A 14,458-nucleotide genomic window follows, 5' to 3' on the forward strand; every position below is an offset into this window, starting at 1 on the left:
CAGGGTGGTGGTGTGCTTCATTCATTTCATAACCACCAGCCGTCTGGTGGTTATGAAATGTTGGATTATATGGGGGAAAGTTTTTCCTGCCAACCAAAACACCAAAGATAGACAATAAAAGGAATGTGAGCTCTGGGGCTCCATTTGTGCCAAAATTATGTTAAATAGGAAAATATATGCCGACTGAACATGTGGCTAAATATTTGTCTGTCCTGGTGCTGAGGCTGACTGTGTTATGAATTTCTTCTTTGAGTTTCCTGTTGTTTGACTGTGCTATGAAGCAAGCTGACTGCAGGAGAAAGCACAACAGCTGCAGCCATGGTTACTCTTACGTTTCACACATCTGTCATGATTTTAAAAATGGGCAAATTCGACATAATTTTGGCACAAATGAAACAGTACACAGGACGTGGCTGGTAAATTACAGTCAGTAGACGAGTTGAACAAAACAACAGACAGAAACAAGAGGCGAAAACCTGACATTTCCTCTGACTGACAGCAGTGTTCAATTAGATTACCAACAAGGCAATGCTACCATCTAGTGTCCAAACTGAATATTACAGTTAAAGTATAAAAAAGCCCTTTGATCGTCACAAACCACACTGGAAAAACGCCTGTCCTGCTAGTTTGTATCTTGAATGACATATCGCACATCCAGCACAAGATTAGCGGTTTCTACAGCGACCTGCAGTGCATTGAGTTTAGCTGTGAAGGAGTCGAGCACTCGTGGCTGCACAGAAGCGTCTTTCGACGCAGGAGCAGGAGAGAACTGTTGGTATTTGGTGTTTAGATGAGTCCACTTCCTGTTTGGGCAACTTTTAAACACTCCACAGCCACAGAAGCCCGAGCTATCCTCCATATGTTCTTTCATGACGTCTGCAGGTAGCGTCCAGTGGTGAGCATGAGTCAGATCGATTAGAGAATGACCCCCGTCGTGCTGCAGCGCTGCGGCCACAGACTCCAGAGAGCGGCAGAATCCCTCCATGCAGAGGAGGTACTCCGTTTGTGAGCATCCCAGAGCTGAGACGGTCTCTCTGACTTCATTCACGCTCTGAGATAAAAATAAAATAGACACGTTTAATGAGAAAGCGGTGAAGATTCAATACAGTTTGATTGGTTTAAGACTACATATTAGATTTGACCTTGCATCTGACGTAAGCAGCTAAGTGGGCCTCTGTACATCCTCCTCCGAGTAAGGCAGACGGCTCCCTCAGGGTGAGCCTCAACACGTGTTCTGTCTGCTGGCAAACAACCTGAAACAGAGGCACACATGGAAATTAACACATCAGTAATGACTCCCTTTAATGGACCTGTTGAGCTGATGTCTGTGTGCAAAAGCAATTTTTCTGTGATGCAATTTGATGGATGTTTGTATCCAATTGGGAGACCAAACAAGCCTCCTATAAATGACTCATTTTGTTCAGGAAAAGCATCATTTTGCGTAGTAACAGTATAAATGAAAGTGTTTAATAACATTACATTGGTTATTAACTAATGAACATGGGAGGCTATCAACTTAATGCTACGAAAAGGTTAGAAGGTGAAGGGGTAGAAAAATAAATATAAAGGAGGAAAAACAGAATAAAGAATGAGCTATTAGTCATTCTACAAAGGAGTCTGATTTTATAGGTTTAATTTTCTCCGTCCCCAAATATCTTAAGTTACCTTCAGTTCGTTTAGCATTGTGTCATTCCTGTGGCAGAGGATCATCGTACAGATCGACGACTCCCCCGCAGCCTGTAAATGCAGCATCGTCTTGGATCCAAACTGCTTAATACTGAGACCTCCCACCGTCCCATAAGCCCTGGCAGGGATTGTGGTGTGTACTGTGGCTACAGGTTGAGCACCTGTTCATTAGAGTGGACAGAAGTGAAATAAGAGAGTACATGTAAGGAACACTGGACAGTATTCTGGTCATAAAGCATCTACATTCACAATTTCACATCTACACATTTCTACATTTCAATATTTAAAGGGTAGGAAACACCAGAGGCCCAAAATTACGATGTTATTATGATGTTAATCATTTTGCGACATGCTTAGTATTAATATATGTTGGAATTAATCACCAATCAATTATGTCCCAGAAGAAACACTTTTTCAATGTCTGTTTTATTAATAAGATAAAGTTTTCTGCACTTTAATCTCACGTCAGTCATTTTTATTGCAGCAATAATGGGATTGCCAACTCCACCATAAAAACCTGCCACAAATGTTGCACGCATCTGACAAACTCAACTTGCATTACAGTCCACATAGTCTAATGTAACTGGATGCAAACCTTTGGGGACCATTGTGCTATTACAGATATGTTCAACCATGTAACTAAATGTTATGTAATGTTATGCAGCTGCTTCAGCAGTTGGGGAATTTGAACGTAAACTACTGTAAAACTGACGTAAAAAAATAAAGATGTCTCCATCTGTGTTTTAACTTCCTACCAATCCTGCTGACCTCTGCTTATGGAAAAAGTTTTTAAATTATGCTTGGTCCAAAAAGTTAAATTGTATACGTAATTTTTGTAATAATTTAAACAATAAGAGATAAATTGATACAATACGACCACAAAAAATAGGGCCATGTTATGCTGAATCTTTTCCCCCTCTTCTACATGGTGGGGGGGAAACCTAAAATATTTCCAGTGTTCCCCCAAAAGTAGCTTCAAAGTTGGATGAAATATTTCCCTATCTGTGTTGTGTTTCGTTTTAAACTTAAGTCTCTGTAATTCCATATTTGGTGATCCACCGATGATTTAAAACATAAAGAGGCTCACCTGTCAGCTGAGTGAGCGGCTCCATCAGAGCGATCCCCACTCTCTCTATCACTATGACACCATGACTCCTCAGGTACTGCTGCAGGACTGGGTGAATCACCTTCTGGCACACAAACAGCTTCACTTCATCTTTAACCACATGTTTGCCGAGCTCCAGGAGCTGATCCAGGATCTGTGAGTCTGTGTTTACACCTGGATGTACCTCAATTATCCCATCTCCTATTTCAGAAAGGTCTCCTGCAAGAGATGCACTGAACAACACCATGCGTAGTGGATTTGAATGCAGGTTTTCTGCCATTTTTAGGTGAAAGACATCTGACATTTCCAACAGTAAACCTGGAAACACTGCAGAGTTTAGCACAGAATGGCCTTCAACAGAGAGAGTCACTATTCTGCCAAGTCTGACTGTCTCCCTTTGGCTGTTACAGGGAACAGTCAGTAAGAAAGCTTGTACAGCCAGCTTGCTGATGTGAAATGCACCTGCTTCTGTTAGCACACATGCTGGTTTGCTTGAGATAACACTGCGAGCTAATGTGATCAAATTCTGGCTGCTGCAGAAGTCGAGCATCACCTTACAGGCGCAGTCTTCTTGTTGTAGGTAGCTGATGCACAGACCCAGCAGGTGCTTGTTTACTCTGATAGCCACGTTTCTTCTCAAACCAGACTGCTTTGGTTCTTCAATAAGAGACAAACACAAAATTGCAGCAAACAAACCACAGTCACTGAACCGAGAGACGTGGTTGAGAATGGAGCTTTTGATCAGATTGATTAAAGGCTGTGAGGAGGAAATGGCTGGCAGGAGAACTGAGGAGGTGGAAGAAGTTACAACGTGCCCTCCGATGTTGTTATGAACTTGTTTTAGTCTTCCTGTCGGACCACAACAAGATCCCAGGAGCTGCTTCAGCAAACGAAGCTTGTTGCAGATATCAGTGTTGTCCAGTGGAAGATCCGTGCACAGGGACGGAGATTTCTTGACCAGGCGAGACATCACTTGAGCAACAGTTTCACATTCGGACCATAGTTAACTGACTAACGTTACAGAAGTGGATGATATGGATTCGACAGTGAGTTACCGCTACAATAGTAAGAATAATAAACAGCTATTGTACCCTTTCGGACGGTTCGTTTCGCGAAATTGGGTAGAAAACGCTACTTTGCTGTTTCAATGTTAAGCGCCTTTGATTTTCACGACTCGGATAGTGACACTGAAGCGTTGCCTGACAAAAACCAAACCAATTTTGAACACAGTATTCATCAAAGTATAGTAAATCAAAACTAAATTGTAATTTATTTACATTATAGAGTCTTTTTTGTAGTTATAAAAAATATTACATTCAATTTGATTTTGTATCATCTTTAAATGTAAACAGGCATTTTGTTGGCATCTCGTTTCCATGGTAGCGACACAGCGTTGGGTCCCTATGGGGTCCTTTTTAATAAACGGTCGCATTCTCTCTTAAAATTGAAAATTAGTGGAGTTACGAAAGATTAGCAACACACAACTCAACCACTCTGCTTTATAAGTACATACGGACAGTTGCTTTGTCCCCTTATTCATTATTTCTTAGGATTTTTTTCTCCAAAACTCAAACCAACACTTGATTTTTAGGCGTCAGACTACAACCTGAATGTGACGTCATATCTTGAAGCCCCGTCGTCGACAAACATTCAAAAACGGTTGGCGGTATGAAATTTGTTTATAATATTATTACACGTACACAACATTATGTCGAATAATTTTATTTTGGCTTAAAGTTATAAAGCTATTGTGTTGTTTCCTATCAGTAGTGTTAGCCTTTTGTTTTGTTGCACTTTCTTTTAGGTGAAACCAGCGGACTGTGCTCACTGCGATGGCTCCCCTCAAATTTGTCATTAAGGTAAGTAAATATGAAATATACCAGAGTGCACAGACCCCTTATAGTACAGTGTTTTATTTAAATATTATACCATTTATTATAGTGTTATATTAAAACGTGGTGTATGTGTTCTGTTCAAACCTTTAATATGTGAAACAGCTGTTAAAACTCTTACATTGGTTTTATGAGCCCACCGTTGAAGTAGGAAGTCGAAGTGTTGTGTTTAACTCAACAGTTCTCAAGTTAAGAGTTTAAATTATGCTTGCTCTGAACCTTCCTCAGCAAACTGTTTCCAATGCAGTACCCATGTTACATGGTAAAAACTGAGTTACAGGTTATAACCTTTATTTATTTATTTTTGTTATTTCTTTTGCTATTTTGCGCAGCCATTTTGGTACAACATATTTGATAAAGGAAGATTGTTGAATCTTAAAAACCTGTTTACCAAAAAAAGAAGGTACTCATCTATACAAGTGTATAAATCTATACATGTGCATAACTCACATGTTCTAAGTATCTAAACAAAATGTTTCACCACATAAAAGAAATGCAGGTAAGGAACTAAAGATTGAGAAAAATCTGTATTTACTGCCACACAGTAGAACTGCTACAGGCCCTACTTCCTTATGTCAGACTACTAAAACGTTGTGTGCAGTACGGGAAATATGCAAAACAGACAAAACAGGAAATGTGCAAAACATTTACTATATGTAATATTGTGTTGCAGCTTCTATGTTGGCTGTGTTTTTTATTTTTTGGTCCGTGTCAGCAGTATTTTCATTGGCCACTAGAGGGGAGTACAGATACACGCTTCAACTGTCTTGCGTCCACATTCTGATGTTGTTATTCATCCTTTGGATGACATTATTTAGAGTCTCTGTTCGCCTTCTGCAAGTCTCCCCTGCCTGCCTCCCTGAGAGCCTTTGGTTAATGGACACAGCCGTGCAGAGCAGGAAAACTCCTTCTGTTAGAGAGCCGAGCTGTTCCTGCTTTGTCAGGAATAATGCACATCAGATGTTTTTGTTAAGTGCAGGAAAAGCCACCGGTCTCTCTTTTGTTGATGTTTCATTTATTGAGAGTTTTGGACGAGGGCTGCAGACATTCACACTGATCTCTCACATCCTCCGTAATGCCATGTGTGCCTCGTTGACCAGATATTGCGCTCATCCCCTTTATTTGTTTCATATGCATGCCTGCATACAAGCCGGCCCACCACCCCCCTCGGCTGGTTGTGGGAGAGTAAAACCCTGGAGGTTCACGGAAGGTTCCTTCCCACTGGGCACATAATGATACTGTTGTGTTACTCTGCCTGAGAAAATGCACTCAGCCTCTACCAAGCTTAACCAGCTAACCACAAACAAGTATGTTAGACGGGATCAGTACAAACAATAGCGTTCGAGGCGCTACCCTGGGCTCCACTTTCGCAAAACAAACACCAACACCATCAGTTTTTTAATGAATAAATTAAACTCTCAGTATATTAAAGAAAAAAACTGCGTAGAGACATTGTTTCCACAAAGATGTGTTGCAAAAGGAGGCCAGCTTGGCGAGGATTAGTGAAGCAATTATGAGTTATGTTCTTGGATTCACAATGCCATGTTTAGCAGGCAGTTCAGCAGCGTGTTTTATGACTCCTCCTAAGATGTTTTCAAAGCAGCTCCCTCCCTCCTCTGTGGAGCTGCAGGAGGTGCTGGTATGCTCCTTCTTAAATAGGCTTAGACTATATAGTGACCTGCCACTTCTCAGACCTCCCCAAAAGGGCCTGCAGGCTGAAACTCTGATCCACTGAAGCGCTCGCTGTCTGCCAGGACATTACTGCTGCAGAGCCCCGCAATCTGCCTTCTATTAGCCAAATGCACTGCTGACTTTCTATCCATCGTATGTTGTAGTTTGAGACAGAGAATAAAGTGTTTTTTAAAATAAATAAATAAGACTGAGGTACCACAGAGCAGTTTAATGTCAGAGGTTTATGTGCTGTTTAGTGTTGTTGTCGCTGTGTGGATGAGCTCATATCCGACGACACATCATGCCTCTGTAGCAAATCATCGCAGTCTGATCAGAAACATTTTGACATTTTCCAGCTTGGGGAATCTTTCGCAGCAGAAGGTGACAAGAGTGAAAATAAAAACCCCTTTCATCTCAGCGCTGCCCTACATTGCTGCACCGAATTCACATTTCCTAATGAGGCCAAACACTTCCCAGCCTGCTGTTGCTCTCTATCTATCAATTTCTCAAGGATGTGGCTGCCCGAGCTTTGTTTGCCGAGTGTTACCTGGAGATATTCCTGTCTGTTCTTGCTGCTGGAATTCCACTCTTGGGTTGTGTCTCTTTTTTATCATCAAATAAAGAGGACTCAGGTGTGCTAACATTCACCTGAATGGCGAGAGCTTTGCAAACAAAACACTTCCGCGCACTTTCTGTAAATAACATTCACCTCAAAAAGTCTCAAGCTTCACCGCTCAGAATCTGGCAGTTTCAAAAATTGGAAAAGAGAGTCGTCTGTTTTTTTTTTTAAAAGGGGAAACCCAGGTGACTCACAGCGCAGAGAGTGCTGGGAATGAGGCAAATAAAGCCTGAGAGCTAGGTTGTCACACCCACAGATCTAAAGAGCTCCCCTGGGCTCTCTGCAGACTTTGAGAAGGAGAGAGAAAGTCAGAAAAAAGAGAGAGACAAAGGGAGAGGGGGAGAGATGCAAGTTTTATTGAGTGAGACCGCATCTGCTGCCCCTTCTCTTCCAATGTAAACATCTGCGGCTGGTTAGTGTTAGCCTCTGAGCTAAGTGCAGTCCGAGAAGGTCTGGTTCTTATACGGCGCGATAGCAGTGGCAAAGGGCAGCGAGGTGGGGAGACGGGTGAAGCTGCTCGTAGCGTTTGGGCCCAGTGCCCAACTTGGAGCAGCGCAGGCGGGAGGATGGAGAGCCGGTCTGGGAGAGAGATAAGGAAAGGTAGAGAGTGTTTTGGGAACTGAGAGTGATAAAGACCAGAGCTCTGAAGACCAGAAAGGGAAAGGAGCCGTCAGAGGGCTTGGCTCTGGATTTGTTTATTTGCAGACAGAAAATATGAAGGAATTTTCTCATGTTGTGCAGCTTCGGTCTCAAATGTTTTCTATCATTGTTAACCCTTTTCTTCCTGCAGGTCATGTTTATCAGATTGGCAGTGGGGAGAATTAGGCTGGAGAAGTTGAGCTTAGCCTGCAGGAAGACTCAGTGCTATTCATTCACTGTGTGTCAGCACACAAAAGATGGCACAATAAAGGATTTGGTATTAAGTAGCGCTCCTTGCCGCCTCTCATTCAGCCTTCAGCCCCTGTTCATAACTCTAAAAAGCCTGTGCAAGACGGGGAACAAAGCGCTGCTGGCCCGCTTCAGTATGTATGAAAAGAGTAACTTCCTCTGGAACTTGGCCCTTTTTCAAACCTTTCTCTCCAACAACAGCGACAGTTTGAGTCAAAGCAAAGTACACAAACTAGAAAAGCTCATGAATTTGATAAATGAATGTGCCAGTTAATGAAATCCTTCAGGCTCCTGCATGTGATACTGTAGAGAAAGGTATATGTGCTGTTACTGCTTTTTCCCCTTTTCTTGAGTAATCTGGATTTTCTGGTACTTTCCGATTTTTTTTCCTGAAGGAAGACACAGTTCTTCTGGTCTGTGTTACTGCATCTATAAAGTATTAGGCTGTCTGCAGAGATCTCACTAAAGAGGGGCCGTAGCCGGGCTTAAAGGGGGATCCATGGAGGTCATAGTTCATGACAGAGTTCAGCTTTGAGATCCACAGGTCACTCTTTGTCCTGGGACTTGACAAATTTAGACCACATGATGTGATTGTCGTCTCTGCCTTTGTGTAAAATTAGATTGGGCTGCTTTTTGTCTTATCTGCGGCACTCAACACAAACATCCTTCTGCAGAAGCTCTGATAGCTTCGCCTCAACAGCTCAGCCTCGCCGCAAAGATCGACACTCAAGCGGGGAATTTGCGCCTGCATCGAAGCGCCCGCCTGCTCCGCAAATGAATTGTTTTCTTATTAGTGTGATTGCATTAGTTTACATTCCTGCTAAAATTCCCATTTCTGAGAATCCCGGGAATCACATGCTGTTTTGTGTGAGGGACAGACCAATGTTTATCATTAATGTCCAGTTCCCAGTTGAGGCTTGTCTGCTGCTCTAATGTGATAAAAGGAAGTTAGTCTAAGACTTGCTAGATGTCTGGCTTTCAGCCCGAAACACAGACTCAATCAGGAGCTCCGAACGGGGGATTCACCCTGCTGTGTGTCTCCATCAGGACCGCTGTCCCTATACTGCCGTCTTTGTTCCAGAGTATTGATCAAATTAACCTTGTGCCTGTCTGCAGAGCTTGCATCAGCTTGTGTAATTTAAAGCCATGAACCCTGTTGGATTGATTTTGTGTTCCCTGTCAGGATTTACATGCAGGCAGAGGACAAAATATAAGAGAAACCAACCTTAACTCTGACCTCCAATATAAACATGGAGGTGAATTATCTTTTATGTGACACATTTTTACATAATCAAACTAAGTTTTGCAGGATCTTTTGCAGGCCGTTGTTATACCTGAAAAGCTGGTCATCCATGCATGGAGTCAGAGTTCTTCCCCTGCATTCATGTGTTGTCAGGAAAAATGACTTTATGACCAGAAAAAATGTCATGAATGCTGCCTCTACTGGGAAAGTCTGAGAACATTTTTGGTATCTGACTTGCCAAGTTGACAGATTTGTCGTCATAATTTGCAGAAACCAAAACCAAAGTAAATGTTGCCTTGATGCTTAACGTGTTAATTCACGTATTGCATATCAATTTTTTGCCCGTGTTACCTGTTGCATGGTATTATTCTGATTTTGCAGTGGTCAGTAAGACAGTAAAAGATGCCCTATGATGTTTATACAACATTGCAGACTTCAGGGGATCAATATGTTCAATATCGAATGAGTGAGTTTGGTGACGTGAATTAATTCACATGTGTGGGGAAACAGGGAGATTGGTCAAATTTGCAGAAAAGTTGCAGCACTTGGTTGAATTTGCATGAATTCGCTGCAATGCAACTTCCTGGAAGGACTAATGAAGTTGAAGCTCTTAGTTTCAGCAGTGCACTGCTGTCCACATAGATTAGACCCTGAGAGACAAAATACAAAACATTTTATTTAGCGTCCATATTGTTTAGACTTGAATCTCGTGAACACACCAAAGTCTGAAGGACAGCTTCCCAACTCTAGAAATATGACCATCCGAGGAGCGTGTGAATGCAGGCTCAGATTATGTAGAAACCAAAGTTTACTTTGGCTTGATAAAAAACAGATTAACTCACACAACACTCATTGTATGTCTACTTTTGCTCCCATGGCTGTTGTGATATTGTATTAGGTTAAAAGTGTAGTAACAGCCCAAGTAGAGTGATTTAGATTGATTTCTAGTGATATAATTCAACACGTCTTATTTGTAGCATCTGTTTTGTTTTCATTTTTGGACCAAAAGCCAATAAACAAACCAAAGTCGGAAGAATGACTCTAAAATCCAGGAACTGGGAGCATCCGGGGAGCACAAGAACGCAGCATTACACCCAGACGTGTCAGTCGTCTTCGGTGTCAAAAGTCAGAAACTAAAATCAGGATTCAACAACCCGTCCATCGTGTGTCAAGTCCAACCCCCCGACACGGCTGTGGGGCTCATCCACTAGTGGGTCCCTGTGTTTTGATTGACAGGGTCGGACCCTCTGTTGCCAGGCTTTTCCCACACGCTGGTAATTGTTGGAGGCAGTCAGCTGAGGCCACCAGTCATCCGTGGACCGCTGTGAGACAAAGGGCAGAGGATGGACGAATACTGATCTATAGGGACGAGCTGATTCTGACAGGCTGCATGCACGCATTTTATACATGAGGAGGCGGCTTAGAAAGGGGGGCATTCTTGTCTTTGTGAAACATGTTTTACTTTTGTTTATATTCCTGCAAAGGTTACATAAAGATTTTTCCATTTCTAAGTATTACGCTTTGATGTCTTAGTTCTCACATATTTCAAGCTATCATGGATGAATGCACGGCCTTTATAAGAGACTAACAAAACCTACATTTCCCATTAGTCTTGGTAACAATGATGCCGAGACATATTGACGAACAAGTTGCCCCACATAAGGGCTTTAGGACCTCAGGCAGAAGAAGATTTAATCCCCTGATCTGCCATATGGGGGCGCCCTCTCCTCTACCTGACATGCAAAGAGAAGCGAGGCAGCAGCTTCTTTTCAATTATTATTTGCAGTCAGATAATGAGAAAGAAAAATGCTCTCATGGGAAAAAAAGAAAAAAGCATTTGTCAGCCTGATTTGCTCAGAGCCAGATTTGAGCCTCTTAATGCCACATGACGAAAGGTTCCCAGCCCAACTTCAGCTTTCTAACAGTTAATAAAACTTTCTCAAAGTCCTGCTATGACGGAGGAGCAAACCTAACTGCTTTTTAAACATGAGAAGGAGACAACTGGAGAGAGTTTGGAGGTGTAGTGTATAAGGGCCTTCCCCTACACACCCTGTTAATTCATTCTCTCGCGTCATCCTGAGAGCGAGGTCGTTCAAACATCCCTCCAGTCTGATTTGCAGAGTTCAAACTTCAGCCCAGGGGACTGAAAACAAAGCTTTTAGTGTGCAGACGTACTCCCTGGTACTAAATGAATAACCTCTTCTGTTTGTACACACTCGTCTCTCAGATCTACACCATGAGAATGTGAAAATCTGTGTCTGATTTTCAGTCTTTATGTAAGTCTGTGTTTCTGCTGCCTCATTCAGTTCAATGCTTCTCGCTGCATTATCACCCCCAGCTTTGGGGCAGAGCTTGTTGCTCCTCTGTCTCATAGTGTGGGTGGTCTCACTCCATCCATTACTTCCTTGTCCAGGGAGAGACGAAGTTCACACGAGACCCACATCCATTTGTGCAGCGGGCAGCTTTTGCACTCATGTGTAAACCATAATCAGGCCAGCCTGAGAAAGATGTAACGGCAAGTTAACCAGCCGCGGCATTTCTGGCCTCCCTGTCCCTTGTAGCTTATTGTCATTGACACGATGACGTGGTGCTTCAGGAATCCACTCTGCAGCCCTCTACTCAGCTTTCTACAGCACTCAGGAGTTGTAGTGCAGAAACATATACAGTGCTTTAGGGTAGATCTGTGCAGTTTTATCACCACTCTGATACAAAGTAGGATAATCCTCATTTATGTGCTACATCTTTAAACTCTTTTTGTGCAGCCTGTTGAGGCCTGAGGCAGTGCCTATATTGCAGAGCTTATAGGAGAAAATGCTGAGAGAAGGGGAAACATGAGGAAGGAGAGAGGGCCTTACTTTTTTTTTGCAAAGATTGGTAGAGAGATGGCTAGACAGCGAAACAGGAGGGAGGAGGCTCCTGTGAGAGGCCTGGGGTGATGTTTGAGGACACAGGGGGTCGTTGTGGTTTGTCTCGCTGTCAATCACCCACACTCTGATTTCCTTTGTTGTCTGTGAGCTCAATGCCCCTCAGCAACCTGTGGCTGTCCTTCCTCTTTGTGTTACAGTGTGGGAACTTTGCCGTGCTGGTGGATCTCCACGTTCTGCCCCTGGGCGGCCGAGAGGACGCCAGCTGGTTTACTACGGACCACATCGAGGTACAGACACAGGGAGAAGGGCGTGGGTGTGAATAAGCATGTGACTGAATATATGGCTTCTGTTCTGCAGGGGGCCTTTTCTAAAGACAGCAGCAGCGTGGAATCTAAAATGACTTTGAGCCTTCTGCCTATTCATCGGAGAGGTTTTCATTGTTGCCAAACTGTTCTCATCTCTCCACCCAGCCACTTGTGGAGTTGTCTTACTGGCCTTAGACCTCTACTGTCCTGTCCTTCGCCTGTGATCATCATGAAAGCTTGTGTTCTCTCTACATTTTTCCTTACTGAAACATCTGCAAACTGTTTGTAGGAGGTTACAGCCCTGGTTCGAGACACTGTGGACCAGAGGGTTAAGCAGTATGCAGAGTCCCTTCATGGTAGAAAACAGGCCAAACAGAAGAAGGAGATGACACCTGCTGCAGCCTTGGTTGCAAAAGGTAACACACCACCTTGTTAGAGATGTCCCAGTATTATCTTTTCCTTCCCAATACCAATTCTTATACTTAGACTTGCACTGGAAACCCCTCAGGCATCTGTTCCATAAAGAATATATACATATAATTGTTATTTTAACAGGTATGTACCACTCAACCTGCTCAGTACAATAAATCGAGAATCAAGCTAAGCTAATGTTAGCAGCCCCTCCTGACTTCCTGTGTCGGCATAAGAGCTTTTTAAAAACACTGATTTTTCACATGAAGTCATTTTATTTTGTGATTTTACCAGTTTTAAGTATCTTAACTTAACTTTAAATGTGTGACGGGAAATTTCTGATATTTTGCTAACTTTGATAAAAGTAAACTTTCTGCTACCAGTGTCCGCAAATCTGTTCGTCTTTGCTGCTTAAAACAGGAGTAGCTAGTGGCAACAATTAGGCATGTTTTCGATGTGTACGCTCCTGTTTTGGAGAAGCATGTTTATTTCAACAGCTGTGTACCACTCACCCTGCAAGGATGTGATTTGATTGCTTTCATTGGCCTGGCTTAGTACAATACATCCTTACCTAAAAACAGGGTTAGCACCTAGAATCAAGCTAAGCTAATGTTAGCAGCCCCTCCTGACATCCTGTGGTGGCAGAAGAGAGTTGAAAAACACAGATTTTTAATGTGAAGCAGTTTTGTTTTTGTTTTTTTACCAGTTTTAAGTTTCTAAACTTCAATTTAGAGTTAAGTAGAGTCTTTGAATGTGACAGGATAACGCTTAGTTATTTCTGACAACTCTCAGCTAGCAGTGCACTGCTGTTGTTTTTTGTTGTCTAATGCTAATTTCCTCTAAATGAGTTCTTCTTTGCTGCTTTAACAGGAGGAGTTAATGGCAACAGTAAGGCATATTTTTGATGTGCATTAAGTTATTGTATCTGATCGGCGACGCTCTGATATCTAGTTCTGCATTTTCGGCTGTCTCGGAGGCATTTCAGATTCTGGTTACTCTGCAAACTCTACATCTGATAGCTCTAATTACACAGCAATAAACTCAGATAATCCAGTATGTACTATGATATAATGTTTTTTCTTAACAATCCGTTAGCTGTAAAACACAGCTTCTTCTTGTGTTGACTCGGAGCATTAGTTTAAATAGTTATTTTGTAATGAGCACAAGTTATATTTGCTCTGTTTTCATTTCACTCTTACTCATTCCTCAGGAATGCAGTCATCGCTGCCTTCCCTTTTCTTGTCTTAGGTGTGTCTATCATCACCCTTTGAATAAGTGAAATGATTTACTTTGGCTCTGAACGCCAAATCATTATTTATCTACTTGGCTCCCTGTGCAGGGATACGACCGTGTGCATGGAAGGGGGCCGCTGAGCACTGAGGAGGAGAATGGAGTTACAAAACAACAAAAATATTTCATGGCTACCTTTAGAGGAGAGTGTGGGAGGAAAGACAACAGGACTAGTCGGGACATGGTGACTCTCTACGCCCAGGGTGTGACCTGGAGGCAAGAGCAGATCAGATTTTATATTGTGCTGCACCGTTTAACTTGGCTCAAAATATAAGTCCATTTAACTGGCTAGTGTTTGTAACCTCTGTGTGTGAAGTGGTGTTGGCACACCTGCGTTTGTCCTTTCTCATAGTTGCCCTGACACATATTCCCACGCTTTTATAAACACAGAGGAAAATCAATAAATTATGCATCAATGTTAACAAGCCAATTCAATTCATCCCTTTTTATCCAATACACGGTCATTCCTCCAGCCACCCAC

General features: G+C 42.6%; 2 protein-coding genes across 2 annotated transcripts in view; one reads left to right on the forward strand and one right to left on the reverse strand.

Annotated features, from left to right (window-relative positions):
• Positions 1-584: 584 nt before the first annotated feature.
• mkks (MKKS centrosomal shuttling protein) lies at positions 585-3,761 on the reverse strand. Its single transcript, XM_069658750.1, has 4 exons — positions 2,774-3,761; positions 1,666-1,847; positions 1,143-1,253; positions 585-1,051 (listed from the first exon to the last, which is right to left on the reverse strand). Exons 1-4 carry the CDS (start codon positions 3,759-3,761, stop codon positions 623-625), a joined length of 1,710 nt encoding a protein of 569 aa, XP_069514851.1. The 3' UTR covers positions 585-622.
• Positions 3,762-4,601: 840 nt separating this feature from the next.
• The window catches only part of slx4ip (SLX4 interacting protein), a 35,044-nt gene continuing 25,187 nt past the window's right edge, over positions 4,602-14,458 (forward strand). The window contains exons 1-3 of the mRNA XM_069659245.1: positions 4,602-4,650; positions 12,169-12,258; positions 12,566-12,692. Of these exons, the coding sequence (XP_069515346.1) occupies positions 4,624-4,650; positions 12,169-12,258; positions 12,566-12,692 (244 nt within the window). The 5' untranslated portion in view covers positions 4,602-4,623. The remainder of the gene's footprint in view (positions 4,651-12,168; positions 12,259-12,565; positions 12,693-14,458) is intronic.

Source organism: Semicossyphus pulcher, unplaced genomic scaffold (genome assembly GCF_022749685.1).
Source record: "Semicossyphus pulcher isolate SPU_LCO1_2020_fin unplaced genomic scaffold, fSemPul1.0.p SCAF_12, whole genome shotgun sequence".
In the NCBI taxonomy this organism is placed as follows: Eukaryota; Metazoa; Chordata; class Actinopteri; order Labriformes; family Labridae; genus Semicossyphus; species Semicossyphus pulcher.

Coding starts and splice junctions, on each gene's coding strand:
- mkks (XM_069658750.1), bottom strand. CDS start 3,761: ATGTCTCGCCTGGTCAAGAAATCTCCGTCCCTGTGCACGGATCTTCCA. Junction 1,254..1,665: donor CAATGCTAAACGAACTGAAG/GTAACTTAAGAT, acceptor CCTCTGTTTCAG/GTTGTTTGCCAGCAGACAGA. Junction 1,052..1,142: donor CTGCTTACGTCAGATGCAAG/GTCAAATCTAAT, acceptor TTTTTATCTCAG/AGCGTGAATGAAGTCAGAGA.